Here is a 27804-nt window from a genome sequence, read left to right as displayed (position 1 = left end):
ACCAGCGCAAGAAAAGGAAGTTATCTTCAAATGTCTACAGTTACCCCTGGTTTTCACTGCCTTTTCTAGGCTGATGAACCACTGAGAAATGTATTTTCTTTAAAGACAGTTCAGCAGAAACAAATTGCATGAAGGCTCCGCATCTGTCCACTAGTGGCAAGGAGAAGTTGCCTGGGCCATAGTATGAGTTAAAAAATAGGGGTGATCCTGGCCAAAAAATGGACAGTTCTCACTACCAGTTTCCACCTCTTCTTAGCCTTTTGCTGAGCTTTTTCTGGCCTAGAGTAATGTTGCAATAATTTGGTTATAGCTCTGTTCTGCTTTAGTTGTGCCTCTTTCCTTCAGATGGAATTGATTAACTGAGGGATAATACTGAGGAGCAGCCTCAGTGTTGCAGCAGCACTGAGGACCAACCCTGAAGTTGCAGAGTTGCTCTCTCACCCCTGCTATCATTGCATACTGGAAATCCAAAGAAGCTTTTTACTTGGAGCAAAATATGTTATTATCAGAGTTATCAGGGTGAGACAGCAGCCTTCTATTTTTCAGCTCTGCAGTATTATTATGCATATCCAGTTTTCATCTCACTGTAACTTCGCAACTTTCTCAGCGAGTTTGAAATAATTCAGTCATACAGGGTTTCAGAAACAATCTTTTCAAGAAAAGGTCCATCTGTGGTTCATTTTGAGAAAACCTTTGCTAATTAAAAGTTTATTTGTATTTCAACTCTTGGAGCACTTATACATGCAAGTCATTGTAACTGCTTTGTAAAAAAAGGCAATGTTGACTTTTAGGCAGTGTGAAGTAACACAGTTGTAGAATTGGATAAGAGCAATTTCCTCTTTGCCCATTGAGAATCCAGTCCAAAATTATTAGCAGATTATATTCTTACTGAATACATTTGGTTAGATACAAAACTGTTAGGTGAAAGATCATATGCACATGAAAAACTGTCAGTGTTTCATACATCTGGCAAGTGAAGAGTTTGTCCCAAAATGGGCAGGAAATGGACTAACCAAAAATCAGAAAAGAGAAAATACCAGAACAATTCATTGCTCATTCAGTGCATCCAAGGAAGCTTTAGCAGAAGTACAGTACTAAATTTGCAGAAGAGTTGTCCAGAAAAGCCTGCTTGTGGATTATTGATGCTACATTAAAGGGTGGATGTAGAAAGATCAAACAGGGACAAGTCAAGGTGATGAAAAGACAATCTTACCGAGTTTGTGGGGGCTAATAGCCCAAATATAGGTTTTTCTTTCATTGGCACACACCCTTGCTGTGTTACCCTCTGGTGAAAGGATTTCTGCCTTGTAGTCACTTGACTTTGCTAGTATGGCACTGATCTGAGACAAAGAAAGAAGGAGCAAGATTACAAATTAAATTGACTGCCCTTGAAGTTAGGCTGCAGAGCAAGGGAAACTTGCTGAAGAAGTTATTTGTCATCTGCATCTGCGGGATTGTAGCAGAACAGAGGGATGAGACATTTTTCTGAGGAAGTGGCAAATCCATCTCTTTTCTGCCCACTGTCAATGTCTGTTTTTGACAGAAGTACAATAAGGTGTCTGTGCTCATCAGCTGAGTTGCCTTATTGAGTGACTGCTGCATAACTCAGTATTTATTGTGTTTTGCAAGTACATGTCCATACCCTCTGCTCAAGTTCCTCCTTCAAGAGCAAAAAGAAGAGCTAAGTTATGTAGGGATAAAGAGCAAGTTCTTATCATCCATGGACCAGCCACAGAGGGAACGGACCGGGCAGAGGATATAGTGGAAGTTAAACACTTCTGCATTTCTGGTGTATTATACAGGGGAATTCTGGGATCTCTGGGAAACAGGCAAAACATATAGGAAGTAAAAAGGAACTTGTTATACCTGGACACATTTGTTGAGGTAGTTGAAGACGTTGGCTATTAAATTAAATTTTTCCCCTCGAATGACAGAGTATGGCAAGGTGAGATCCACAAAGAATGGTTGGAATGCTGTCAGTGAAACAGGTGAGGTGATGCCGAATCCAGCATCATCCTGCACACAGAAAGCGCTGGCTTTCCATTCTGTGATGGTGTCAGGAATGGTGTAAATGGCATTGACCTCTCCTCTAGAACTGAAGAGAATAAAAAGAATGGAATGGGCAATGATCTTAGGAATTTTTCAAGACAAATTATAGAATAGACTTTCTGCTGGAGTCAGTACTTCTATTTTCATCTCACTTTCTGCAAGATACTTCTCCATATTTTTAAAAAAATTATAATTCTTGAACTAAAGATCAAGGTGCTGGTGAACTACATGTTAAAAAGCACTAAAATACTCAACTTTTTAAATTTAGAAATATCATTCTTTGAAAAACCAGAATGCCCAAAACCACAGATTAGAGCCAATAAATTTAATGTTCTAGACAAGTGCCTGTAGGCAGTTAAGATGGAGATATTCTCATTCCAGATGCTGTGATTGCCTGAAAGAAAAACAAAATAACCCGAGTTTTCTGCTGTTGAATTAAAAATTGGTTGAAAAATTACAAGGTTCTCTCCTGCTCTCTCCTTAACGAACACTTTTATGTTACTCTTAGGCCTTATTTCTCCCAAACAGAAAAACAGGGGACAGAGCACAGAATATTTGTCATTCACAGTTCCAGTAGGTTTGTCACTGTGTACAAGGTTGGGAGTTTAGGGGTCATTGATCAACATGGGAAAAGTAGATGGACATCTACAAAGCAAACATATGTTTCGTGGTTTCTTCACAGAATCCATTTTAGCTACATGAATCAACTCAAAAATTCACACAGGAGGAAAGCAGTGAAGATGAACATACTCACTCAGTGTGAACCAGATCCCAAATCCAGGTCTCAGGGAAGAATTTCCGAACAATGCTAACACCACCCCCAATAATCCTTGACTCATCTAGAACTGGGTCTATGGTTAAAGTGTAATATTAGAGAGGTCAGAACACAAGAATCTAAACTTTGGTCAGACATGCTTGACACCATAAAAATGAACACCAAGTATTCTGTTTGAGTTTTTTTTCTTTCTTTTTCCCACCAAAAAAAGGAAAATTCTAACAGATCAAGGGTACAGGAAGCAACAATTTCTTATCTATTCTCTTTTCACATGGGAAAAAAACTAGAAAAATTAGCTATTTCACAAGACATTTCACTTCATTTTGTCTCATCGTCCAATTAGAAAGGCATCCTCTACCAGTAGCTCTCTGATTTGCAAATGGGCAACAGTGGCCAATATTGCCACCAAAGCTTATAATGCTTTAAAAACCTTCCTGAAAACTTGTTAATTTTTACTCCATTCAGTAGTTAAAACTCAAGCTGACCATCAAGTCCATTGGAAAACTACTTTTGTTCTTATAATCGTACTACAGGTCTGATTTTAGGAACAAAGATCATCTCTCCAGTTTTCTATGGACTCACTTGTGATACCTGAAAACTAATTTAGTATGGAGGTACTTCAGTTTTCATGGTTGTATCATGGAAATAACAATACTTTCTCATTCTGCTGGACCTAGAATCACAGAACCACACTCATTGAAGGAAATCTAGGTTGGGAACAATCCCTGTAGTTTTCTAGTCCAATCTTCTTGAAGCAGGACTAGCTTCAAAGTCAGATCAGGTTGCTTAAAGGCCTTGTTCAGCTCAGTTTTTAAGATCAGCAGTGATGGAGACTCCAGAACCTCCTGGAGAACACCTTCTAGTGAACCGCAATGCTCATGAGGAAGAACTTTTTCCTAGCATTGAGTTATACTTTCCCCTGTAGCAACCTATTTTGCTACTTTCGCTCTTTTGCTGAGCACTCTGACTTGAAGAAAGATAATCATAATTCTTGCTGTCCTAAAAAGGCTTTGGAGGCTATGTGCTAAGTGTGCTAAGTGCTGTGTGAAGTCTTGATATTGGGAGTTGCCATTATGTTTCTGAATTGACATTTTGTTTTAAATACATAATTGAATTATGATTTGATGAAAGGTTCTGACCTGAAAAACCCTGGAAAACTAATATCAGTTTATGAAAGAAGCAGCATGCCAGTACTCCATGTCTTTTCTACATCCGCTGTGCACTTAAGCAAGAGAGAATTGACTCTACTGCAAGGACTGTCAGAAAGAGATTACTAAATGCAAACTGGAACACATAGACTTTTTCCCCAAAAAAACCCCCAGCATACTGGCTGTTATTTTATACAGGCAACAGTTTTGAAGACCAAGTAGGCTGAGACTGAAGATACGGAATTAACTTTCTTTTACCTGAGACCTTGGCATTGGCGTGGGCACCATAAAGATGAGGGTAATCTTCCTCATCTAATTTTTCTTCACTGCACAGAACTGGCTTCCGTAGCGCAGAGTTGGTGAAGACTTTCAGACCCATACCCTGAATGTGAAAGAATCTGTCAAGTCACTCAGGGCACACACTAGCTACCAGTGCATATCACTGGTTACCTTACCTCATCTGTCTCCTCCCTCATCCCATCCCATCCCGTCCCGTCCCGTCCCGTCCCATCCCATCCCATCCCATTTTTTCAGCCCTGAATGTCATAACTCTACCTCCCCAACCTTCTGTGCATTTTTTATGGAGCAATGACACCTTGTGTTCTGTAAAGAGCAGTAGTAATTGGTCTGATGTTAGCCTTATGTCCTAGGCCATGGGACCAGTGGGAGGTAGAATCAAGCATATCAGGAACCAAGTGGCCTGAATCAGGGGCAAAAATCTTTACAAGGAATGCCTGAAGTCATGAGCCAAGGCCATGGTCCTGCTTAGGAAATGTCTACTAAGAAGCATAGGCAGGATCCCAGTGAATGTATCTAGTAGTGATTTTCAGTCCTTCCTCCAGAGTAAATGATAGGGATAAGAAAGCAGAAACAGGGTGATTGGAGACCTTAGGCAGTTTCAGGTATCAGTTGCCTTCTCTTAGCGGCAAGAACCTGAGAAAGTTGAATGCTAGTGTACACGAATTCTTCTGGAACACCTCCCACTTAAACAGCCACAGAGACCACATACCTTGAAAATGCTGTAGACATCACCATCACGACTGACATTCACAGGTTCAAAGTACAAGCCATCAAAAAAGATGGTTTTGGTTGGGGTACACCCCTCTGGCTTGACATCTTCAAGGTTGAGCCCATTGTAGTAATAGCCATATAAATCCCTCACACGAAGTTGGTAGTACACCTAGGAGATGAGAAGGATGAGTATAAACACAAGGAGGGTCTCAGGCAGGTGCAAAATCACATGTATTCTAAACCTGTGGTGTTCCCTGAGCAATCCTGTTGATTTTGGTGTGCTTGCCTACTGATGCCTACCTAGAGAGGAATAAGCAATTTGGCTGGTGATACACAAGAAGGACTGGACTGTACTCTCCTTCTTCTGAATTGAAATGGATTTGTGGAGTGAACTTGAGCCAAAAAGCATGGAGATACACTCTTGAGCTAAGCCAAGAGGAGACTGGAGTTTTACATGATACTGGATGACATCTACCACTTTTGCTCTTGGCCCAAGGCCTATTTGAGCCATAAAAATTCAATTTTGACATAATCACTCCAGAGTGAGGAAATATGCTGTCAAGGATTTACATTAGGCATATTCTCGGGATATGTGTTACACTGTTATGCTTTCCAAAGGCAGTGTGCTGCTATCAATTTTTGTCTTTGATATGTACAACTGCCTTAGATATTTCTTTAATCACAGATATTTTTTTGCAAAAATAAATAAAAATACAGTCAGCAGCAGAGAGATCACAGGTGGGAACTCTGGATGTTATTCTGGATGTTCCTAGCTCAAAAGAACACAGGACTGTGGATGTGGCTTACACTCTCAGCAGAAAACTCTTGCCTAGACTGATGAAGGACACTCTGAATTGCTCCCAGGGCACAATAGGAGTTGGCAGCAGCTTCAAGGTGGAGTCCAACTTTAGAGCCTGGAAGACTCTTCTTCTCAGAGAACTTGAGCTGGACCTGGAAATTAATAAATCCAAGACAATTACATGGAAAGCAGGAGAATCAGATTGGTATATAGATCTAAATCTCACTTTTCAACAGCACTCATTCTATTCCCCGTGGAGCAAAGCTCCCACAGCTAGATGGCCCTTCTGAATCCCTGTTTGCAAAAATTCCCCACCTCTATAATCCCCTAGCCACCTCCCTCTCCCCACTCTATTGTCTGAGTCTGACCATCTGCGTCAGTTCCAGGGACAGCTTCTCACGATTCCAGCCCCATCTGCACCTTTTCCATTCCTAAAGGCTATCCGTTATGCAGGGCTCTTGATGAAGTAATTTCCTAACTGCTCTCTTAGCAAAGAGGCAGTTTATATATATATATATATATATATATATATATGTATATCCCTTAATAAGAAAGCAAAGGTTGTCACCTTGTTTTTGAAGCATACATCAGTGTGTATCCAAGAGCTGTCAGCCACTATCTCTCCATGGGGATGCACTGTATAGAGCAGCAGTCTGGCGCTGGGGGCAAGCTTCTCAGTGACAGTCAGTGTGATGGAGAATATACCTCTGGAAGCTGTGGAAGGAAGATGGACCAGAGGAAGACAAGTCAGCAAAAGAGATTATGCAAACCTCAGCTTTGGTGGAAGGACCACATATTTCTTCATAATCTACTAGCACCTATAAAACCCAGGGAAATTGGATATTGGAAGATTCATCTCTCAGTGGAAGAGGAACAGCTTCCCTCAGCAAGACAACAGATACAGGGGATTCTGAGACCAAGGTGCTTTGCAGAGAGGGGTCTAAACTGAAAAGAAGTTGAACATGGAAATCTATGCATGATTGTTATGAGAAGAGCACAATATTGCCTTTCAGTTTCAAACCTGGAACTTCCTACACCAGAGAAAATAGACCAGTCTCCTAATTTAAAGGACAATTCTCTTAATGCTAAGAAATATGAAGTTCTTATCTACATGGATAAAAACTACTAGTGCATGGACAGGAAGTTAAGTTTAAGACCAAAGATGGTAAATATGAAACCAGTCCTGTATGTGGAGTGAGGCTTACTTAAGCCACCTCCTGAAGATTGGAAATAGGCCAGGTTCTGCAAGAAAAGTTATTTTAAACAATGAAAGAATGAAGGATAGGATTACTGTCATTTGTGGGTATTTGGAGACTTCTGAAAGTGCAATGAATTTTGAGAGTTAACTGCTAAATACCCCTTTAAAAAGTGTTATTATTCTAATTGGTGAAGAGTAAGATGTCACAAAACAACTACGAAACCGCAAATACTCTTTGGTAAGAAATAAAACAGATGGATGTTACATCACAACAAAATTTTCATGTTTCAATTAACAAGATAAATTTGATTATGATCCAGGGGATTGGCTAGTTGCTGCAGCAAAAGTAAATGATACTGTGTGTGGTAACAGGTTATGGGATTTAGGAACTCATACCTGATTTAGCTGCAGTTCTTTGCTTTCATCACTTCTTACAAAACTTACTTTGTTCTGGTGTTCAGAATGGTGCCCTGAAGTATGAGTAGTAATATGGTCTAGAACTTACCACCAGAAATGCTGACTTGTTTCTGGCCACTGAGAGTAATTTTTCCTTTTGTCATCACCTGGGCATAAAAAAAAAAATCTCATGAAACTGGATCAAAAGCACCTTCTCTTTTCCACAATGAAATAATTGGTTTTGAGGTCGATCCATGATCTGTAACCACTGTCTGGTTGGGAGATTTCTGCCTTACATGGTGTTCAAGAGAAGGTGAAAGAAAAGAGTTGTTTTGGGAGTCACATTAGCACTCACTATGTAGTAGAAGTTTGTGTGCGTGGTATTGCTGTAGCCCTCTCTGTTCAGGACGTAGTGAATGTTGATTGTTCGCTGCTGGCCACAGCTGAGCTTCTCTGGCACTGGCTCAATTTTCAAAAAGCTGTTGGTCCGTGAGTAGAAACGCCGGACAAAGAATGAGGCCTGGGGCTCATTATAACTCCCCCAGATAAAGTCTGCACAGTCATCTGGTGCCTGTCTGACCTGTGAAATAGAAGAATCATACATGGAAAATCGACAGTGTGGAAAATAAAAAAATGCGAGGCAGGTGAGAGGCAAAGACACCTTTCCTCTAAAATACTCTGTTGGGAAGCTGATTTTGTGGGGCTGTTTAAGCCAAGAGCAAGAGCTGGTGTGAAAAATTTGTGCTTCATCAGTGCAGAGCAGCCTATTGCAGTAGGGAGGTTATTTCAGATTCTTTCAGGCTTGGGACCAGTTGAATGAACTGCTAGGATTTACTGCGAATCAAAATGGCACTGTTCTCAAACAATTTGCTTTTTCTTAGCTCTTCCCATCATACCAGAGCAAAGGCATGACAACACAAGAAGACCATGTGATGGCAATAGGCATGAGTTTCTGAGAGCAGAAATCCAGGGAAGCAGGCAGCAGCTATAAAAAGATGTTGGCATGCATCCAGGCTGGGTGGAGAAGGCAGTGCAGTCTCTGAGGAAGGTTCTCTAGCACAGAGAATGAAGAGAAGGAAGATGAAGGCAGAAAGAGCTTCTGTTGGGAGAGAAAAGCAGGGAGGTGCTGAACATCATTACAACCCAAAAACATGGCTGGGGTGCAGACAGCCTCTTCTCAGACACTGGAGTTTCTGGTGTTTTCCAATATTAGTTTCACACAGGTTGCAGGTTTTGCTTCTAATCCCTCTCTCCAACAAAGTATTTTCCTCATGAATTAGACTGTAGCTTGTATTTACTTACTGTCAGCTTAAAAATGGGATCAAAGAGGTTGGATGTGTCAATGGAAAAAGCAGCAGTGCCATTTTTGTTAGTGGTATAGTTGGCCAGATATTCTTCATTGAGCTCCAGCAGGACAGTCTTGTTGGCAGCAGGCTCACCATTCACATTTGTCACAGTGATCTGAACAAAAAACCAACAAACAAGGGATTCAGAAAAGAATCCAAACCTAACAACAACAAAGAAATACTCTGCTTACTAGAGTAAGCACTCAACACTCAAGCACTGAGGACAATTGCAGGGAGTAGAAATCAAGAGTGAAATGTACTGAAGAGGCAAACACTCCTCAATATTTTGAGGGACCAGTTCTGTGACAGGCAAAGACAGGCAATTCCCATCAGTGTAGAACAAAATATATGCTACAAAGGGAGGAGGAATATTCTTTGGAGAACAATGTTTAACAAACATAAAGTAACCAGATGACTTCATGGCCACAGGTAGCCTGTGGAACACAGCAGCATCTTTCAGCTCCTATGCATCTGTGCATACCCACTGTCTCCATTGCATGTCTGAATGATGCTGTACAGGTCATCCTCCTTTTTGTGCTTGAGTTTATCCTTCATGTGTAGGTCGCTAAGAAGTCAGAATGCGCTCCAATACCTTTACTGCTTTAAGTAAACATCCCAGGGATTGTGTGATGCAACACAGGGTAAATTCTACCTTCAGTTTAGGCATAACTATTGCTGAAGCATTCTCTTGAAGACTCCTCTTCCCCACTCATATGACCTTTCACTTAGTTGCCTTTTAGGCATCCTTTGACTATGGCAGAAGTGAGACCCTAACACTCCAGGTATGATATAATTTTATTTTTTTCTCAAGGAGTATTTAATGTAACAAGGGAACTATGAAGTCCCTGCTATCTGTCATTATCATGGGAAGCTGACAGCACAGAGTTAGGGGACAGCCATAAATGGGGCAACATGGAGATCATCATGCTGGACCTCAGAGAGTTTTGGTCTAAATGCACTCTTAGGCACTCACTTCACCATAGTAAGGAATTCCCCTCTTGTAATAGGAATCCATATTCTTGAACAGCACTTCGTCATTTTCATTGTTGACTGCAACATAGTCATGGTCCTTCATCTGGATACCTGTGAGGTACACCCAGTATAAAGAAGAGGAAACAGAAATCAGTCATGGGAAGAAAGCTATTATTTTGATAAGCTGTATGGAGGGGTAATGCTCAGGAGGGAGAGCTACACAAAGAAAATGATGATTGTTCATTATTTGCCACACAGATTGTGATCCAGGGGATTCCTCTCAGGAATTTCCATTTATTAGCTTTAATCAGCTACTCAAAATATGCACTTGGTGTTACCTGTCCCATTTTCAGTGACGATGCTTTCTATGTTGAGTCTGGCATACATCCTGGCATAGCTGCGGTAAAGCTGTAATTTTTTGATGGAGATGACAGTGTTGAGGCAGCCATCCTTCCCCAGCTGAAAAAGCAGCAAAAGGGGAAACACCATTTTTCTCAAGGTTTGGAAAATTGCTCCTAAATCTGTATTAGTGGGACTCCGAAGAACTCCCCTCCTGCCTTACATTTCTCACTCCCCAGCTCCCTTCTCAGATCACTGTTTCAGTACCATTTACTCCAGCACATGGAAACTTCTCTCCTTATCCCCCCCAGTCTTCTCTATGGTCGTGCTCCTTCTTAAACCCATCTTGCATGATGCCTGCGTTCTATGACCACAGCACTTTGAGTCTGAGCTAGTGGAGAAATCAATAATTTGTTTGAGTGCCCTCAAAGACTCCCAGTAGAGGTCTCCTGATTAGATTTGGTAAGAACACAGCTCCGATATTTTAGGAATGATCACAAATTTACAGTTTCATGTTGTCCTCCTTCCTACTGACTCTTTCTGAGGGGAAAAATCAAAGTCTTCTGATGAAGTCATTTGTAAAAGATACATTCGTGGTCTTTCAGCATTCCCTGTGAGATGGTGAGAAAAAACACACCTCTGAGATTGTCTCTCTGGTGTTCCCCTGGAAATGAATGAGGCTATCAAATACTGTGCTACTTTAGGTAGGAAAGCTGACTGCAAAGAACGGACTTGTCGTGTATCATACCAGTCCAGTGACAGCTTCACAGGTTTTCTTCTGGTTTTGTTCACACCGTGGACCATAAAAGTGCTGCTGACACACATTGATTTGGGCTTTCCCTTGTACTGGTTGGCCATAAGTGTACCTAGGAGAAAAAGAGACACAAGAATTCAATCATGCGGATTTAGCATGAAACCTGCAAAAATTGCACAGCAGTGCAAATTCTAAACCCCTCAGGATTGCCCAGACCACAGACAGAAGATCAGCTGGGAATTATGACCTGCTAGCCCTAGCAGAAGTCCCTTCTACTATTTTTAGGCTGTTTTTGACATCTTGTTAAAAAAAGCCTGCTTTGCTGTTGTCTTTGCATAGTCATTCTTCAAGGTCCGAAGCTGGAAAGTGGTGCTGCACTCAGGGTTGGGATGTCATTCCCTGCTGCACACAGTAGGTCGTATTGCAGAAAGATCCCTATTCACCCTGTTAGCTCATAGCATCCTGCACTTTGGCAGTGTCACAGCCAGCAATTTTAATGATAGACTCTTCTTTTCTGTATTAATAAAAAAACAACAGCTAACAAGGATGTAATGTTTGATTTAGACACAGACAAACCCTTTCAGTTTTTATTCTGGTATGTAGCAGGAGAAGAGTTATCATATTTTACATCACAGAAGTCACAGCTAAAAGAATTGTTCTAATCCGTGCTCTGAATTGGCAGGATCTCTGTTTGCCAGCACAGCACACTATCCTCTATCCCAAGTTTGTTGTGCACAAATGTGTTGTTTTCAGATACTTACGAAGCACAAACGTTCACACTGACTTCTTCATCAAAGAAAGAAATCCTCTTTGGCCCAGCTGTTGTCACTTTAAATTTTGGCAGCACTGAGAATGCAATATGAATATGACTAATCAGCAATTGCATGCCACAGGCAGGTGTGTGTGTGTGTAAGACAGCAAAAAAACTGTTGCCAAAGACATTTTCACAAACAAGAATGAGGAAATGGTTCAACGAAGAGTTTAACTAGGAACTGTAGGATATTACATTAGAAAATATAGTAGAAAAAATAACCTTCAGTGGTAAGAGGAATAACTTCTTTAAAATTAAACAATAATCATACTAATAATTATAACAGACAGAGTAAAAACTGTGATAAATCACTTTAATCTCTTTTCTTAAAGAAAAGGGTGGGAGTAATGCTGATGTCTCAAACTACTTAAGCCCTGGAGAACAAAAGTTATTCTGCAATCCAGCTCCAGTGAAGGAGAAATGCAATAGATTGAGTGGAATATTAAAGACCACTGACACTGCCTCTCTTCAGCTTATTTTTTATCCCAGGTCACCAGCAATACTGACAATATGTCTAGAAAAGGCCCTTTTCTTGTGCAACCGTACACAGGAGACTGGAAGGTGTGAAACTACTCTGGAGGGTAAACAGGAAAGTTGCTTTAACGCCCTTACAAAAAACCCACACAACTGGGAGTTGTCCAAGATTTCTCTGGGGACTACTAAGGAAAACCAGCCCCTGTAAGATGAGAAAACTTATAAGATCAAAGTGATTTTAGCAACTCCCTGATACGGTCGATTCCAGGATCACTATAAGGGCTTTGGCACCCACGCTACCCCCTGCTTTCTATCTTGCACTTCCACTGGCTATCCACCCTCCCCCAGTAACAAACTGGTACCTGTCCTGTAAACTGTTTTATAGGTATCTTCAGATTTCTACTGCATAGTGCTCTTCATATAGTGATGGCATCCACAAAGGAGGACAGGCCTGATTTTCATTTTGCCTCTGAACAGATGGGGGGTGTAAGGTTGAGTGATAGGATGTGGATCCCAGAGTCACACAGTAACTTTGTGCCAAGCCCAGAGAGGAATTAGACTTCTAATTTAATCACTGAGAAATACTGCCTTTCTCAGATTTCTTTTGAAAATGAAATACCCTTCTGCCTTCATTTTGTCCACCCAGTTCTCTCCATGTCTTTCTTTTCCAGACATGAGGTGGAGAACTCAAAGGACTTAAACTCTGCACTGGTACATCTTGTCTGATTTAGGTAGAGTCAGCCTTATTGCTAGCACAGGGTAGTTTTTAAGCCTTTGCTTACCATATTCCTCCACTCTGAAGGAGTGATACTCTTTTTCACCTGACTTTGTCTCCACAATGATGTCGTAGGACCCCAGAATAGGCTCTGGGATTAGTGGAAAGGAGAGCTGGACAATTCCATGCTTAGATGCTACCTCCAACCACTGGAAGATCTTGTTTTGCTCTGGATCCTGGAGAGGAGAAGAAAAAGATGTAGCCAAGCCTTTATCACCCTGTTTCTTGTCTTCTCACCTTCTTTCAAGTGTTGTCTCCTGATATATTGGCTAAATGCATCACAGGTTGAATGTGATTCAGGGCTGGTGACATGTGCTCTGACTTCCCATTAGTTATCCATCTCTGCTTCTGGATTAAACAACCCTAAGTCTAACTGTGAATCAGCTAAACTGACGGATGATCTCAGATCATCCAGAAATACTCCCTGACTGGGACACAGGTTGCTACAGGTTGCTTATTTGTAACTCTTCCAGCATAAATCTTTCTGACTCAACTCCTTCTTTAAACAGGAATATTATGCTGGCCACCTTCAGAAAGAGCTTTGAGATCTAGTGATGTGAAAAGTGGCAGCAGATTGATTCATTGTTAGCCTGTTCCTAGCAGAACATGGCAGAAAGTTATTATTCTTATACCTGTATGAGAATGAGGTTATTTCACCACCCCATTTACTGTAGTCCTACCAAAGTAAGACTGGACTGAACACTCTTGTTTGAATTCTAATGACAGACACAGCAACAATCTCATGCTGTTTCTGACTAACAGCTCCAGTTATGCTGACTTTTTCTCCTCTAGTGCTTGATAATGGATACTGACACTGTTCAACTCTAAGTCCACTGGCTTCTAAAAGAGTGCTCTGGATGAGCCTCCCTCACCTATTGACTGTATGGGGAATGATGAAACATTCTCTCCAAAGCAATTTTTGGCATCTCTTACCTCAATGATGATTCTTGGATACTGGAGGAGGAAAAAAAGAAGAGAAAAAAATTATCAAAACATCAAGGAGTTCACTGTGGAGACTGAGAAATGCTAAATCATAAAGAAGGCTCTGAACAGCTTTCTCTGGATAGAGAAAACTGGGCAAAGCAAATAGTTTGGAACTCATGTCTCTAATTTTAAAAGGATAACCGTTTTGGAATTTATCTTTTCTACAAAAACATCAATTTTTTTTCTACATACCTGGGCCAGGTAAAGTGACTACAAAACCTGTGTACTGTGAGAGATTTCCAGAAGTGCTTTCAGACCCTTTGCCCTCTCTAAAGGCAGGGAAAGGATGGAGTGTGAAGCTAAGGAGTTAAAACAGTTCTCAAAAAATAACAGGAGGCCTATCCCATGCCCTTCTTATTCAATTTTTAAGTGATAGAGCCTCAGTGAATAGGTACCTTAAGAATGTGCTTGAAAAATCTTGGCTATCAGTCATACTTACTGTCTCCTGAACAGGTCTGAACTGGGTGTCCAAAGCGACTACACGGAACAACACTGAAAAAGACATAGAACAAAAAGGCATCACAGAATCGTCAAGGTTAGAAGAGACTTCAAAGGTTGTCTCTTCCAACCATGAACCTAGCACCACCATAGTCACCCCTAAACCATATCCCTAACTGCCACATCCAGATGCTTCTGTCATTTGCTTTATTGGTAGTGACAAATCACTTTGAATATGCAACTAAAACAAAGTTTACCCAGGCTTTTTGGGAGAACTAAGGAGTCCCCAGAGAACTAGAAAGGATTTGATTATCTTAGCCAGTGAAAAAAGAAACCCAAAGTAAATGACAGCTGAAATATCTTTAATTATGACCCACTGGGACTAAAGTAACCTCTATAGTAAATACAATTACTCTATCCTGCCTTCAATCCTTCTTGAAGGACTCTATTCTTTGGAGCATTTCCTAAAAAACTGTGTAACAGACCAGTTCAATATAAAACTCATAGATAGAGAAGGAAGAATTTGTCTTTATTATAAGTGTAAACTCTCTGCAGCACTGAAGTATAATTATGTTAGAGAGAACAGCTAACTAAACTACAGCTAGTACTGTCATTTAAAAACTGTGACGGAATCAGCATTTTGTAATAGATTAGCAGTTAAGTAGAAAGAGCTGTTGACAGGAAACAAGGTGCTTACTTCATTTTTATGTTAATATTATTAGTTTCAAACTTGACCTGTTATTTTCTGTATTTTTAAGGATACTTTTTATATGACTAGCCTCAAGTAAACCTGACAGAACTCAAAGTCCTGTAAGTGAAATTAACTCAGTAAAAATACATGAACTCTACTAATTTGTGCCAATTTTGTAAATTGGTTCTATTTTTCACTAACTTTTGGTGATCTCAGTATCAGATGAGGTCTTTTATTCCACAAGAGGAAGTTTTTGTTGCTCTAGACCTGCCCTTGCACTTAATTTCTCACTTCTATAGCTGACGCTGACTCAAACTCATCATCCACCTGTTTGCCCTGGTTTGTAGATGGGTTTGTCCGTCTGGATGAAGACAGCATTATCCACATTCTGAATCGCCACTGATCTTCTCTCAGCTAAGTCAACTGTTGTGCCTTTACCAGAGAAGGAAATGAATGCCACAGGATCAGAAGTAGCTGGTGGGACCTGTAGAGGAACAAAACCCCAAAGGAAAAATGATAAATGAGATATATTGATGTTCCCTGGTGCCCAGGGTTATTGAGTAAGATACTGACAGTCAGTTGAGTCAAAAATACTTTATACAAAGTCATGAGAAGCCCCATCATGGTAGTGATATAATTTCTGCTGTGGAAGTCCCATAACCTGTCACCAGGTACTAAGATTTGTAGCTATTCTCTGTCCTGTGAATTTCCTCAGCTCATGTAGCTACCTGCTTGCATGCAGGTTGCTGCAGCCATATACCTCAATTCTGAAGTGTTTTCTCCTGCTCCATTCTGGAAGACCTAGCCTTGGGACTTTTATGTCTTATCTGCACAGGTCTTGCAGAGTCACAGGAAAGGGAATGAGCATCACCCATCTGGGTTCTCCAGCTTGACCCTTAGACAGTCCCAAATGGAGTGTGCACCTGTGATGACAATCTAAAGCTTTTTTCTATTCACTCTGTGAATGGAAATGGAAAGTCTTTTTCTACCTTACTCCTACAGTCCATATGTCTTTCTTTTTCCTATTTTGTAAGTCTTTCCAGCAGTTTATCTTTTTTTAACGCACTTCATATTCTTTCTCTCATTGACAAGGAGAGTCACAATCAGAAGTATTTCCAGCTTCTACACCCTCTTCAGTAGTTTCAAAAGAGAAAATACCTTGAATTCACCACACTTGAAGAAATCATTCTTTGTCACAGATTCCTCAAAGAGAGTCTTTCGGATACTGCCATATTCCAGGACAATGTGCACGAAGAGAGGCTCAGTGAGGTTGTGGAACTGCACACAAGCAGCCTGTGGAGAGTCGCTCCGCACAACTGATGGGACCAGCAGCACATACTGTCTGTAAGAAGGTAAGACCAGACAAGAGAGTTCAGTTATGGAGGAAAGTCAGAGCAAACAGGAGAGGAAAACACCACTGAAAGATGTGAAGGAAGACACAGTCCGAAGCTTGCTCAAATCAGTGGATGGATCTCCATTTCTTTTGATGAATTTTAAATAATATGCTAAAGTACTACAAATGCCAACTTTTTAACCCCTCACAGTTCTTTCTGAGCTGAGAGACTGGCATCATTCTATGGAGTGTCTTATCCAGCATGATACTGCATCTTTCCATTCCACGTATTTATGCATCTCCGATTACTAAACACCTGACAAGCATATCTGCATTTGTCCTCCCTCTGTAACAACCCATAAGGAGGAGTGATTTTTAGCTTCTTCTTGCGATCAATGACAAAAATACTGGTTACTTGCTGCAACAATTTTTAAATTTCTTTTTCTCTGGGTATCTCTCAGATGAGAACTGACGTAAGTCAACTCACATAATGCACATGAAATGATCCTGCTTTTCCATTTCACAGAATATTTCAGAGAATACTCAATCTAATCTTTATGCTCTATTGTGTTTCCATGCCTCTGTTTCCATACTTCCCCCTGTGTTCTTTCCTTTGGTTTTTTTTCTTCTATTGAACTATTTAATTTATACTGCTCCCTATATTTAAGGCAGCCTTCCTTCCCCAAATTCTTCCTCTGAAAAGCATTTCTTCATATTTGCTATATTTGTCCAAAGTTCTGCTGCTGTCCACCAGTTTGCTACCCAAACTGGTCTTTCCAAATAATGTATGACTGAATTAACTTCTGTAGCACAACATGAACTACACAATCTTTTCATTCTAATCTGATCCTTTCCCTTTTTTTCTCCCACAGCTTTGCTAGCTCATATTGCCTTTATTGTTATTTCAACTTGCTTAGTTCAGGCTGCATGAAATTCAAAGACCAAAAATAAAATTAATAAAATTAACAAGGTATCTGAGAAAGCTAAACTCTCTTTCACAGTGTTTTCATTTAGAACTTTTGAGAAGGGGATTTAAGCTCTAATGTTGGTGCATTTTTGAAAATTGCGGCTGAAATCTTCTGTTTGTATAAAGACAAGGACATTGACAGTGCTAATATAAATACTGATACTAATAATGCTAGGATTGCCATTCAGCATAGTCCCTACCACCAGGCATTACCTGACCTGTGGTACCTTCTCATACACCACACTCCCTCTGTGCTGCTGATTATATCAATCCTCATCATTAGTATTACTTGCTAGTCTAGTCTTGAATCTCCTTCCCACTTTACCCATGCATGTCAGACTTTGTCTACTTCAGTTTCAGTTTTTGTCATTCAAATTAAATTTCATAGCAGTCTCCCTCATAGAATGATGGAGAGCATCATTCCAAACTGTCCTTCACTGTCATCTGCTTCCATTTCAGACACATTTAAGGAACTAGTTCTCAACACCCTGTTTATTATATAGCAGTGCCCCAGAAGAAATAAACTGGTGGGAAATATAATAAAATATGTTATGGTAAAAACACAGAATGTATGATCACTTACGTTTCAGAAGACACTATGGCAAACCAGTTCAAAGACAGAATACTCAGAAGAATCCTTGACCACATCTCTACCTGTGAAGAAAGGAGAGAGACTGATCTCAAGTTGACAGCTTGTCTCTGGCTTTTAAATTGGCCTGAAACAGTGCTCCACCTCCATGGCTTCAATCACACTCTCACAAAAGACATCTACATAAAATTTGCATACGTTCATTTTCCTCCCTACTGCCTGTTCTTACACTCCTTGAACTCTCAAACAATAGCTTTGGAAAGCTCTCGTATTTCACATAGCTTTGTGAGGTATTGCAAGCCAAACCGGTTCCTGCCCATATGATTGTTTCATTGAAGCTTACCTCTCTGATTGTCATATCATTGGCTGAAGGTTCCTTAATGTTTCAACTCGTCAGTATTTGCCATTGCCTAAGTATTTCCTTATTCTGCAGCAATCTCCTGCAGATAGATGTCACATAACAGAAATAACCATAACACAGTGCTATTGTGTGTCTATATGGGGTCCTCAACAGTTAAAAATACAGCATCAATTAGAATACGGCTATACCTGCATTCAGAATGGCACTAAAGGAAACTCCTAATTGTAATTTGGATTTCTTACTGCAGACACTAACATTAAGCAAGAAACGGTGTTGGCTAGTTGTCTGTCATTTTCACCAGTTGTCAGGACAAGAATATCTCTAAGGGAAGGAATCTGATAACATGACTTCCTTTGTTCACTCATCCGTCTGTCAGTCTGCTTTTCCCCCTGATCCCTGCTCCCCCCATTAAACAACTTGTAAGTTTGTTGGTGAATTTTTAGTAAATATGACTGAGAAGAAGTTTCAGAATTATCAAGGTATAGAATCACAAAACAATTTAGACAGAATAGGACCTCCTGACATTATGTGGTCCAATGTCTCCTTCTAAGCAGTCATGTTTTGAATGCCTTCAGGAATGGAGAGTCCACAGCATCTCTGGACACCTGCTCCCATGCTTAACCATCCATGCTGTGAAGATTTTTTCCCTTATATCAGAATTTCCCATATTATAAGTTGTGTCCATTTTCTCTTGCCCTTTCACTGTGCAATCCTGTGAAGAATCTGTCTCTTTCTTCTCTATAATCCCACTTTACATTGTGAAAGACTAAAATTATGCCCCCACAAACCTTTGTTTCTCCAGGCTGAATTAAATGAGACTGTCTTTTTCTGTAGGTTTGTTACAGTCTCTGAACATCTCAGTGACCTTCCACTGGACTCCCTCTGGTCCATCAGTGCCTTCCTTGCACTGGGGAGCTAAATCTGGATGCAGAACTTCATCTGCTAAAGAGAGGGGAAGAATCAATTTCCTTGATGTGTTGGCTAAAATATTGGTAATACTACCAAGGAAACTAAATAATCTGTGGTAGTTGGGCACTGCATTCACACTCTTAATAAGGAAATGGAAAAAAAAAGCCAACCTGAAACAAAATAAGGTAGCCAATCAACAGCAGTGTGTAACTGCAACCTCAGGGGTGTAAGAGGCAATTTCACTTCCCATTTGTCTTCCTCAGCTAAACAGGTGATGAATGGGAAGAGGAAGCTGAGTATAATATAGGAGTAATTAGGAACATGAAAGAGTGCTAGGGGTACTGAAAAAACTACTGGGCAAAGCAGAGTGGGCCCAAAGTTATTTCAGCAGTAAAGAGTATGAGACGGAAATGAGGGCTATATAGTAACATGGTGTACAAATACATGTGTGCCTGTTGAAAGCCAGATTCTATCAGTTTCACTTTTCATGATATAATACATTCCTGCAACGGTGTAGCTAATGATTCAGTCATACGGGAATTTTTTCCATCAGCATGGAGGCACTAAACTACTCATGCTTAACCAGCTTACCTACCCATCTTTCCCAAAAGCTTTCTGATGACCAAATTGGGACACAAAGAAAACCACCCTGGATGCTGCTGGAGTGACAGTCTTTTCCAACTGCATTAGTAGTGAGAAATATTCCATAAAGCTTCCTGGAATGACCTGAGCTTATAGTGCCAATGCTTGAGTGGCAGGTGGTTGTTGTGCAAACAGGGCAGTCACATATCAAAGGAAGTTGCTTGCATTAGTTGTAATGATGTCAGAAGACAGTTAAGAATACGTCATGGACCTGTTTGTATTTGCAGCTTTGAAGTGCCTCGACCCCATCTCTTGCTTTAAACAGGTATGAAATTACAGTCAAAAAGAAAGTAAAGAGGGAGAAGGAAACAGCAAGCAATTCCAGGGTCCTGGCACAAATTGCTCTGGAAGCTCGCTCTTTATTTAAGTGCACTTTGCTTTTAGCATGAACATAAGAGGGCTTTGTTGTTTGATAATGGAACAGAAAAAGATAAACAGACACAGAAAAGAAAAAGACAAAGCATTTGAAAAACTGAAATCTTAGAAGACATTATGTTCAGATCAATTGAAAAGTACATATTTCTCTGGGAAAAAAAGCTATTGAACTCATTACTTTAGTGAAAATACTGATTTCAGAGGATCTCTTGGTATTGTAGCAATTTTGTGATAGAAACACATCAGTACCATGTCAGGGATAGCTCTTAAGATCCCAGTGCAAGGGGAAAATTATTCCAGTTATCTTTTGTAGGAGGGAAAAAGAAGAAGCTTTCAGTTGTATGATTAAGAAGCTAGGAGCTAGAGGGGATTAATCATCTAGAAGCACGAAGATTGGCATTTGACATGGAGAGACAATGAACCTCACACTGAGCAGCGGTTACAAGAAAGACACACCAAAGGTACCTTGATCCTGGAAGTCATAAACTCATCTGTGGACCTTAAGGTGTTCCTGCTTTGTACTGGCATAAGGAGTATTGAATATCGCAGTTTGCCTAAAAATTTAATGAAATGAGGAACAGTTAATTTTCTTTCAAATAAAGTTGAATTTGCCAATCCATTTTATTATATTAGATGCACCTGCCCTCTTCTTCTCTTTCCTTTGGGCACGGACACTTGGCAAGGCAATGTGAAGTTTTTCAGCCAAAACTTATCCCACTCACTTTCTGTGAGCATTTCAGTGTTTATCACGTACACTGCTCTAACAACAGAGCTTTCCATGAGGTTGTGACTAATCCACATCCAGTATCCCAATTAGGTTGTGTAGATCATCTCAAATATCCCTACACAACCCCAAAATGCCTAGTATAGCTGTATGTGCAGAATTTAGACACTTATTTTAGTCACAAATTAGAAAATAAAACCATCAAAGAATATCCATTTGCGGTGCAGAATTATGCGTAGCCTGAATGTGGAGTTGAGACGTTTAGATTCTTGGTCAATACTGATCTGAGTCATACCTGTTTCCCTTTTTGTCAAAAGGAAGTTCAGTACAAATATGAGCAGTTTTTAGCAGAGAAGCCTTGGACTTTCCAGATGAGTGAGTAATATATAATTACTAGTTTCTATTCTATGGTTCCACTTTATATTTGCATAACACTGCATTGCAAGGACTGTGAGTACTTTCTAAGGCATGACTTCACCTGAGATGACGTGCAAACAGTCCACCACACCCCACACACCACAATCCGTGCTCCATTGCCTGATTTCTTTATCTAACAGAGGTAGATGTTGAAGCAGAGCCCCAGCTCTCATTTCACTTAGGCAAACACCCTTAGCAACAGTCCCAGGCTAATTACTATCCTGTGATTTTCTCAGAAATTGATATCTGAGATATGCTTTCCCAAAACACATTTATCAAATGCACTGTGAGAAAACATTTTGTTTTGAAAAGCCGACATATCTCTGAATAGTGTTGTGTATGTCTTGGAGTTTACATATTTTGGATGAATTTGCCCACACAGACTTCTGCTCTTCCAACACATATCCTTATCTGCAAGGTTTGCAAGTGAAAGTATTTCTTAGAATGTTTGGTGGCAACAGCAAGCTCATGGTGTGTTTGGTAGAGTATGCTATATCATTTCATGTTGAATGGATGGAATATTTTTCTGATATTACTTATTTTCTGTAATACTAAAGATCAGGTAATATTAAACATGGTAACACTGTTATATTGAGAAGAGCAAGCCACACACTAATCAGTCCCTGAAAGGTCTTTGTTACAGATAGACTGACAGTAAATTAACTAGTATGCTCTCAACATCAACTTTATTGAACATATTTTAGCCCTGCACATGATAAATTAAGAATTGCAACCTCATATGTCATGAAACACTTGAAATACCAATCATTTTTCTTTATCTATAAAATGTAATATATACAGACATCCTTGAAAAAAACCTGCTGGTCTGAATGATGAATATACAAGGGTTTAAGGAAAGGCAGGGTAAGGAAAAAAAAGTTTAAAAAACATTAGCAAAGACAATCAAAACTATCATCAGTCTTTCTTCAGAAACAACAGAAATAGGAAGTCTGCCAGAGAATCCACAGAGCGAAGTAACAAGAAGAATAGAAGATGAGGTCAAGAAGAGTGCAGGAGCAGTGCAAACAATCTGTATTGTTGCTTATTGTTTTAGTTAATCTACGTAGTATTAAATATTACTGTATTTAAATTAACCACTTGATATAAGAATTTCATTTATCATAAAATAAAATGCTCAACAATCTATGGACAAGGCACTTTTTTATGCAGCAATTATGTTGCTGACATTTTGAATTAGCTCAAAATCCTGAAAAAAGTGCCATATTGATTCAGCTCTGAGATTTGCTTGTTACAGACCTTTACCATGAGAAACCATGAACATTTACTTCACCTTATCAAAAAGGACAAAAATACATCTTAGTTAGCCCTTTAAAGGGTAAAAATAATTTTTCCTTCAGTAGAAAAATTTTCTTGTCGTCACTATTTTTCTTGTTCCTTTATTCTTATTGTTCTGCTACTTTAGGGAGACACAGGCTGACTGACTCCCTGGGCTTTAAAACAGTCAGAAAGTAACTGAGTTAAAATAAAGAAACATATTTGAGAACTTCCTTTTTGAAATGTTATCATCTCAAATTTTGGATTTTATTACAAAGAAAATAGAATCAGTTCACTTCAGATTCAGATTCTGAATAACCTCCCAGTCCCTGTGGCTAAAAGAGTTCATTTGGGTTTCATATCTTTTTGTTTTCTGATGACAGCAATACACAAGCCTCCACACTAGATCATTTAAAAACCTCCCATTTTACCCTTTTGTAAACATCCACACTCTGACAGTCAAAGCATTAGTTTACAATCATAGGAAAGTGAGATTGATACCCCCAAAATATTGCTGCTTTTCCTTCTCTAAAACAACCCAGTTTGGGGCCCCTCACTTCTAGAAAGTCATTGAGGTGCTGGAGAATGTCCAGAGAAGGACAACAAAGCTGGTGAAGGATCTAGAGGGTAAGATCTATGAGGAAGGGCTGAAAGAGCTGACTTGTTTAGCCTGGAAAAAAGGAGGCTCAGGGGAGAGCTTCTCACTCTCTACAGCTGCCTGAAAGGAGGTTATAGGAAGGTGGAAGTTGGCCTCTTGCAGGCAACAACTGACATGACAAGAGGAAATGGCCTCAAGTTGTGCCACAGGAGATTCAGATTGGACATCAGGAGGAATTTCTTCATGGAAAGGGTTGTTAAACATTGCAATGAACTGCCCAGGGAGGTGATGGAGTCACCATCCCTGGAGGTGTTCAAGAACGACTTAACATGTCGGTTAGTGCCATGGTCTAGTTGACAAAGTGGTGATCAGTCAAAAGTTGCACTTGATAATCTCAGAGGTCTTTTCTAACCTTAATGATTGTATCATCCTTGTCAATAGACATTTCAAAAGATCAGCTCGGGTTGAAGCTGTAGTTGGTCCACGAGAGAGGAAAAAGTCCTACTGCTCACTCTATAGCATCAGCTAGAATTGAGTTGGAACAAGCACCTATGAGCAACTGTTCCCCAGCTGCATGGTCCAATGAAACAGAAAGACAAGGGGTCTCCTACATGCAGGTAGCCAGGCATCTTGACCATGAAACTTCAAACCATAAACACTACAAAGACCAGATGATTTCATGGATAACCTGAGAACTAATTAACATGGTCTTACGTTCTGCTGGTTGTTCAGGAGAATCGGTAGTTCAAAGACAGAAGAGATCTTGTATGGGGTGATGTGATCCCTCTTTGTACATTAAGACCTCATTTTCTCTGCCTTTTGAAAAATGCATGAGTAATAGCTCCAAGACAGGCCTCGCAACTCCAAGATTCCTATGTAGTGCAAAACATTTTTCAGGTGTGTTATTTCATCTGTCAAAAGCTTATAGGCTTTCTTCCTGGTGATAGGAAGCAACTGCCACATGCAGCTTCAGGCCATGCACCTGCTGTGCTACTTACTGTAATTTTGCAAGGGGTAGCACTCAATGAACTAATCTGTAAGCAACAGGATGCTGGAGAAGCCTTTAAGAGTGACTCCTCAGTCAGCAAAAACAAGCCTTTTGTATTCCTCCCCATTTTGTCTGAAGAACCAGTTATTCTTCCAGCGGCCAGGGATCAAAGTCTCTGCAGATCAAATCACTTTGTGTGGTCATCTCATTGCTTCCAACCAGTGATATCACACGGCAGGTCATTCCTTTAAGGAATCTGCATTTTCTAAGAGAACCATTTTAGATGCTACAAAGCCCTGACAGTTGTTGATGTCATTTGGGATTATGGGAGTGCTCTGTGTGTCTGAGTAGATCTGTGTGGTGTGTATGTGTGTCTGTGGGGTGACTGTGCATGTGCCTACTGGGAATAACATGGTCAATCTTGCTGCTGGTTGCATATAGGAACAAGGAGCTGCAGCAATTTCACCTCTATTGGGCTGACAAATTCAGCCCTCTCTAAGAATCTTTTGCACTCTGTCCTTTATAAGACACATTTAAGGACTCCAGCACAAGCAGAGGGCTCTATCTGCTATCTGATTAGGGAAGACATTTCAGTAGAAAGCATGTTGAAGACATGAACAGAGCTCAAAAGCATGTTACATTATTTGATAACTACTTCTTGGCAAACTCATTACTCAGGTCTTTTCCCAAGATGAAAAAAAAATGAGCAGAAGCACCAGTGTCCCAGTCTCTCTCTATTCACAGTGAAAATCTTAGAAATTTATTAGCACTCCTAACTGCTGAGTTCCTAAAAATAAAGCCATAATGGAAAAAAAGGTTAGTAAATTAGCAAATAAATGCTTTGAAATACAGTTTGTGTTTAGTCTTCCTAGAGATCCTCACACGTAATGCATGACTGAACATAGGGAGTCCTTACACTGAAAATCATGTTTCTGGAAGCAGCATGTTGCAAAGTAGGGGCTTTACATTTTTGTAGCTGAGAAACACCTCAGACCTGTTGCAGCAACAGCTAGAATAAGAGAATAAATCTAGATGTGGCCCAAACCTACATTTTATTGTATGCATCTTTACTTTTAGCATATTTAATCTTATAAACAAGACCCAAACCCTTCACCTAGGTTAGTAATTGCTCTAATTATCTGTGTGCCTGAATCTGACAGGAACAAATTATCTTTCTCTCAAAGCAGTGAATACAGTTTGATCAATGCTAAAAGCAAACGCTTTCTGGCAAAAATTTTAGCAAATTTGAATATCCTGAAAACTGGGTTATGTCACCTTCCAGTCTCCATCCAGTCTCCTTTGGCGCTGGTGCTGCAGTACAAGGACTGTGTTTCTACACGCTCCTGTCAATGCCAGATGTATTTTCACTATAATCCTGGATTACATTGCTGTGTTGCAGCCTTCTGACCCTTGTTCAGGCTCTATAGGAGGTAATAAAAATGGCAGTTCCTGAGGGAATACAAGAACAAGTCCAGTCACATAGCTCAGGACTCTTCTGCACAGAAGGGAAGGAGGCCCTCCAACCACAGTCCAAAGCAGAGTTGGTTTGGAGAGGATGCTGCAGCCATGAAATCTTCACGTGGCTCTCTCAGATCAGGCTGAACCACACAAGGTGTGCAGGAGTAGTATCATTATGCTCTGGGAATGATGCCCAGTAATTAATCAGCAATCATGCACAGCTCTTTAAAGGATGTCCCCAGCCATCCTGGGACTGTCAGGAATTGGGAGTGGTGGCCATGGGTGTGGTGCAAGATGCAAAGATAGGCTTAGCTTCCCTTGGCAGGCCATTTCACTGTGCCACCAAAACTAGGGCTCTGTCACTTAATCATCCCCAACAAGAAAACAGACAACCTCTAGTTAGGGTCCCAACACAGAAGTGTCTACAGCTGAGAGTTGTTGCGGTCCTCATCTCCATTCTCAGCCCCTTCACAGCTCCACCAAACTGAGACTGACTTTTCTCTAATACTTAACTATCACCATTGCCAGAGCCCAGCACAAAAATGGAGAGCACACAGCTAGGTTTATCACACACTATAGGCAAGGGCCAAAAAGTATTGCTGCCAGTCACCTTCACTTAGCAGGCCGTATCAAAGCCCCACTAACACTGAGACTCTCATTTTGCACCACTGGCTGGCACTAGTGCATGGTAACAAAATATAAACCCAGCAGATGTGCCTTCCACAGAGAAGTGACCTGCACTGAAAGGTGTTGCTGGCCATGAACTTACATCGGCAGCCTATTTCCCAGTCCCACCCCAACCAGAGCTCTGTCTTTAACATCTAATCATCATGATCACCTGAGCCTGTTGAAAGGCTACAAAGGGAAGGTGAAGTACCTAGTTGCAACATGACACTCTCTAACTCACCCCAAGTGCAGGTCCAAAATTGAAAATGTCTGGTAAGTGCTCTGACACAAAATGTGACAGGACAAAAAGCTGCTGCTAACCTTATCCTTCCCCAGGTAGCCTTTCAACAGCGTATCCAGAAGGACATATGAACTTGCCCAGCCAGCTAAATGTACCATCATACTCTCTTACTCTATCAGAGATAGACCTCCAACAACGAAAACACTCATCAAGTGCTCCCACACAAAAGGTGACAGGACAGAAAACTTTTGCAGACAGCTTTCTGCTGTAGGTTTTTAACAGCACCATCAATATTGAGGCTATATGCTTTCCTTTCATGAAAGTTACCATGATATTCTCACAATAGCAAGATCCCGGTTCCAAAATCGAAAATGTCCAGCATCTATTCTGATGCAAAAGGAAATGAGACAAAAAACTGTTGCTGGTGTTCACTTTCCCCATAACCTTTCAATAAGTCCACCAGCAATGGGACTATGCATATGTCCAGCCAAGTAAATATATCATGACAAACTAACTAATACCAAGCACAGCTCTGAAATTGAAAAGGTGCAGCAACTGTTTTCACACAAAAGGCGACAGAGAGCTGTTGCTTGACTCTATGTTCCCCCTGTTGCCTTTCAACAGCACCAGCAACTCTGTGGCTGTGCATTTGCCCAGTCAACTAAATGTACCATCACACACTGTATCTACATCAAATATACTCAAAAATTGAAAATATTCAGTGACTGCTGCAAAACAATATGTGACAGATCAGAAAGTTGCTGGCCTTTACCTTCCTACTGTAGCCTTCTCTTTCCCTGTGCAGCCTGAAAACTGCAGCACCAATACTGGGGCTATGTGCTTGCCTTCCCAAATGAAGTGTACAATCACATTTTTTCACTGTTTCACACAGCTGCAGGTTGAGTTCACCTGAGATCTTAATCTGAGTTGGTAGTGCAGTTTACCAAGATGCAGAGCCACAGTGCTGGTAGTGCAGTTTACAGGCTGCAATAAGAAAATAAAAGCCAGCAACAGCTTTCTTACCTGGACCCTTTCGTGTAGGAGCAATCAATGAATTTTTTCAGTTTGAAAGTTTGGTTGCTGGCTATTAAAAAAATAGGGGTTTAAGTGAGAAAGAAAAGTCATAGCCCCAGTGTTGCTGGTGTAGTTTATAGCCTGCATGAGGAAAGAAAGAGCAAGCAACAGCTTTCTAGCCTGGCACTTTTTGTGTGGGAGTAGGCACTGGACATTTTCAATTTTAGAGCTGGAATCTGGCACGAGTAAATAATGTGATGGTACATTTATGTGGAAAGGAAAGCACA

The 27804-nt window shown here is 40.5% G+C and overlaps 1 protein-coding gene across 1 annotated transcript in view; it reads right to left on the bottom strand.

Moving 5' to 3' along the window:
• The window catches only part of LOC116782125 (ovostatin-like), a 31994-nt gene extending 13941 nt beyond the window's left edge, over positions 1-18053 (bottom strand). Inside the window, exons 1-21 of the mRNA XM_032678262.1 lie at positions 18033-18053; positions 17844-17914; positions 16119-16302; positions 15288-15444; positions 14271-14323; positions 13781-13801; positions 12855-13023; positions 11549-11633; positions 10782-10899; positions 10033-10153; positions 9696-9805; positions 8679-8837; positions 7732-7956; positions 7486-7543; positions 6351-6496; positions 5791-5934; positions 4982-5152; positions 4231-4354; positions 2804-2900; positions 1867-2095; positions 1214-1340 (exon numbers count right to left, since the gene is read on the bottom strand). Coding sequence (XP_032534153.1) covers positions 1214-1340; positions 1867-2095; positions 2804-2900; positions 4231-4354; positions 4982-5152; positions 5791-5934; positions 6351-6496; positions 7486-7543; positions 7732-7956; positions 8679-8837; positions 9696-9805; positions 10033-10153; positions 10782-10899; positions 11549-11633; positions 12855-13023; positions 13781-13801; positions 14271-14323; positions 15288-15444; positions 16119-16302; positions 17844-17914; positions 18033-18053 — 2590 coding nt within the window. The remainder of the gene's footprint in view (positions 1-1213; positions 1341-1866; positions 2096-2803; positions 2901-4230; positions 4355-4981; positions 5153-5790; positions 5935-6350; positions 6497-7485; positions 7544-7731; positions 7957-8678; positions 8838-9695; positions 9806-10032; positions 10154-10781; positions 10900-11548; positions 11634-12854; positions 13024-13780; positions 13802-14270; positions 14324-15287; positions 15445-16118; positions 16303-17843; positions 17915-18032) is intronic.
• Between the last annotated feature and the right edge of the window lie 9751 nt (positions 18054-27804).

This window comes from Chiroxiphia lanceolata, chromosome 2 (genome assembly GCF_009829145.1).
Source record: "Chiroxiphia lanceolata isolate bChiLan1 chromosome 2, bChiLan1.pri, whole genome shotgun sequence".
NCBI lineage: Eukaryota > Metazoa > Chordata > Aves > Passeriformes > Pipridae > Chiroxiphia > Chiroxiphia lanceolata.
This window is presented reverse-complemented; position numbering and strand designations above follow the sequence as displayed.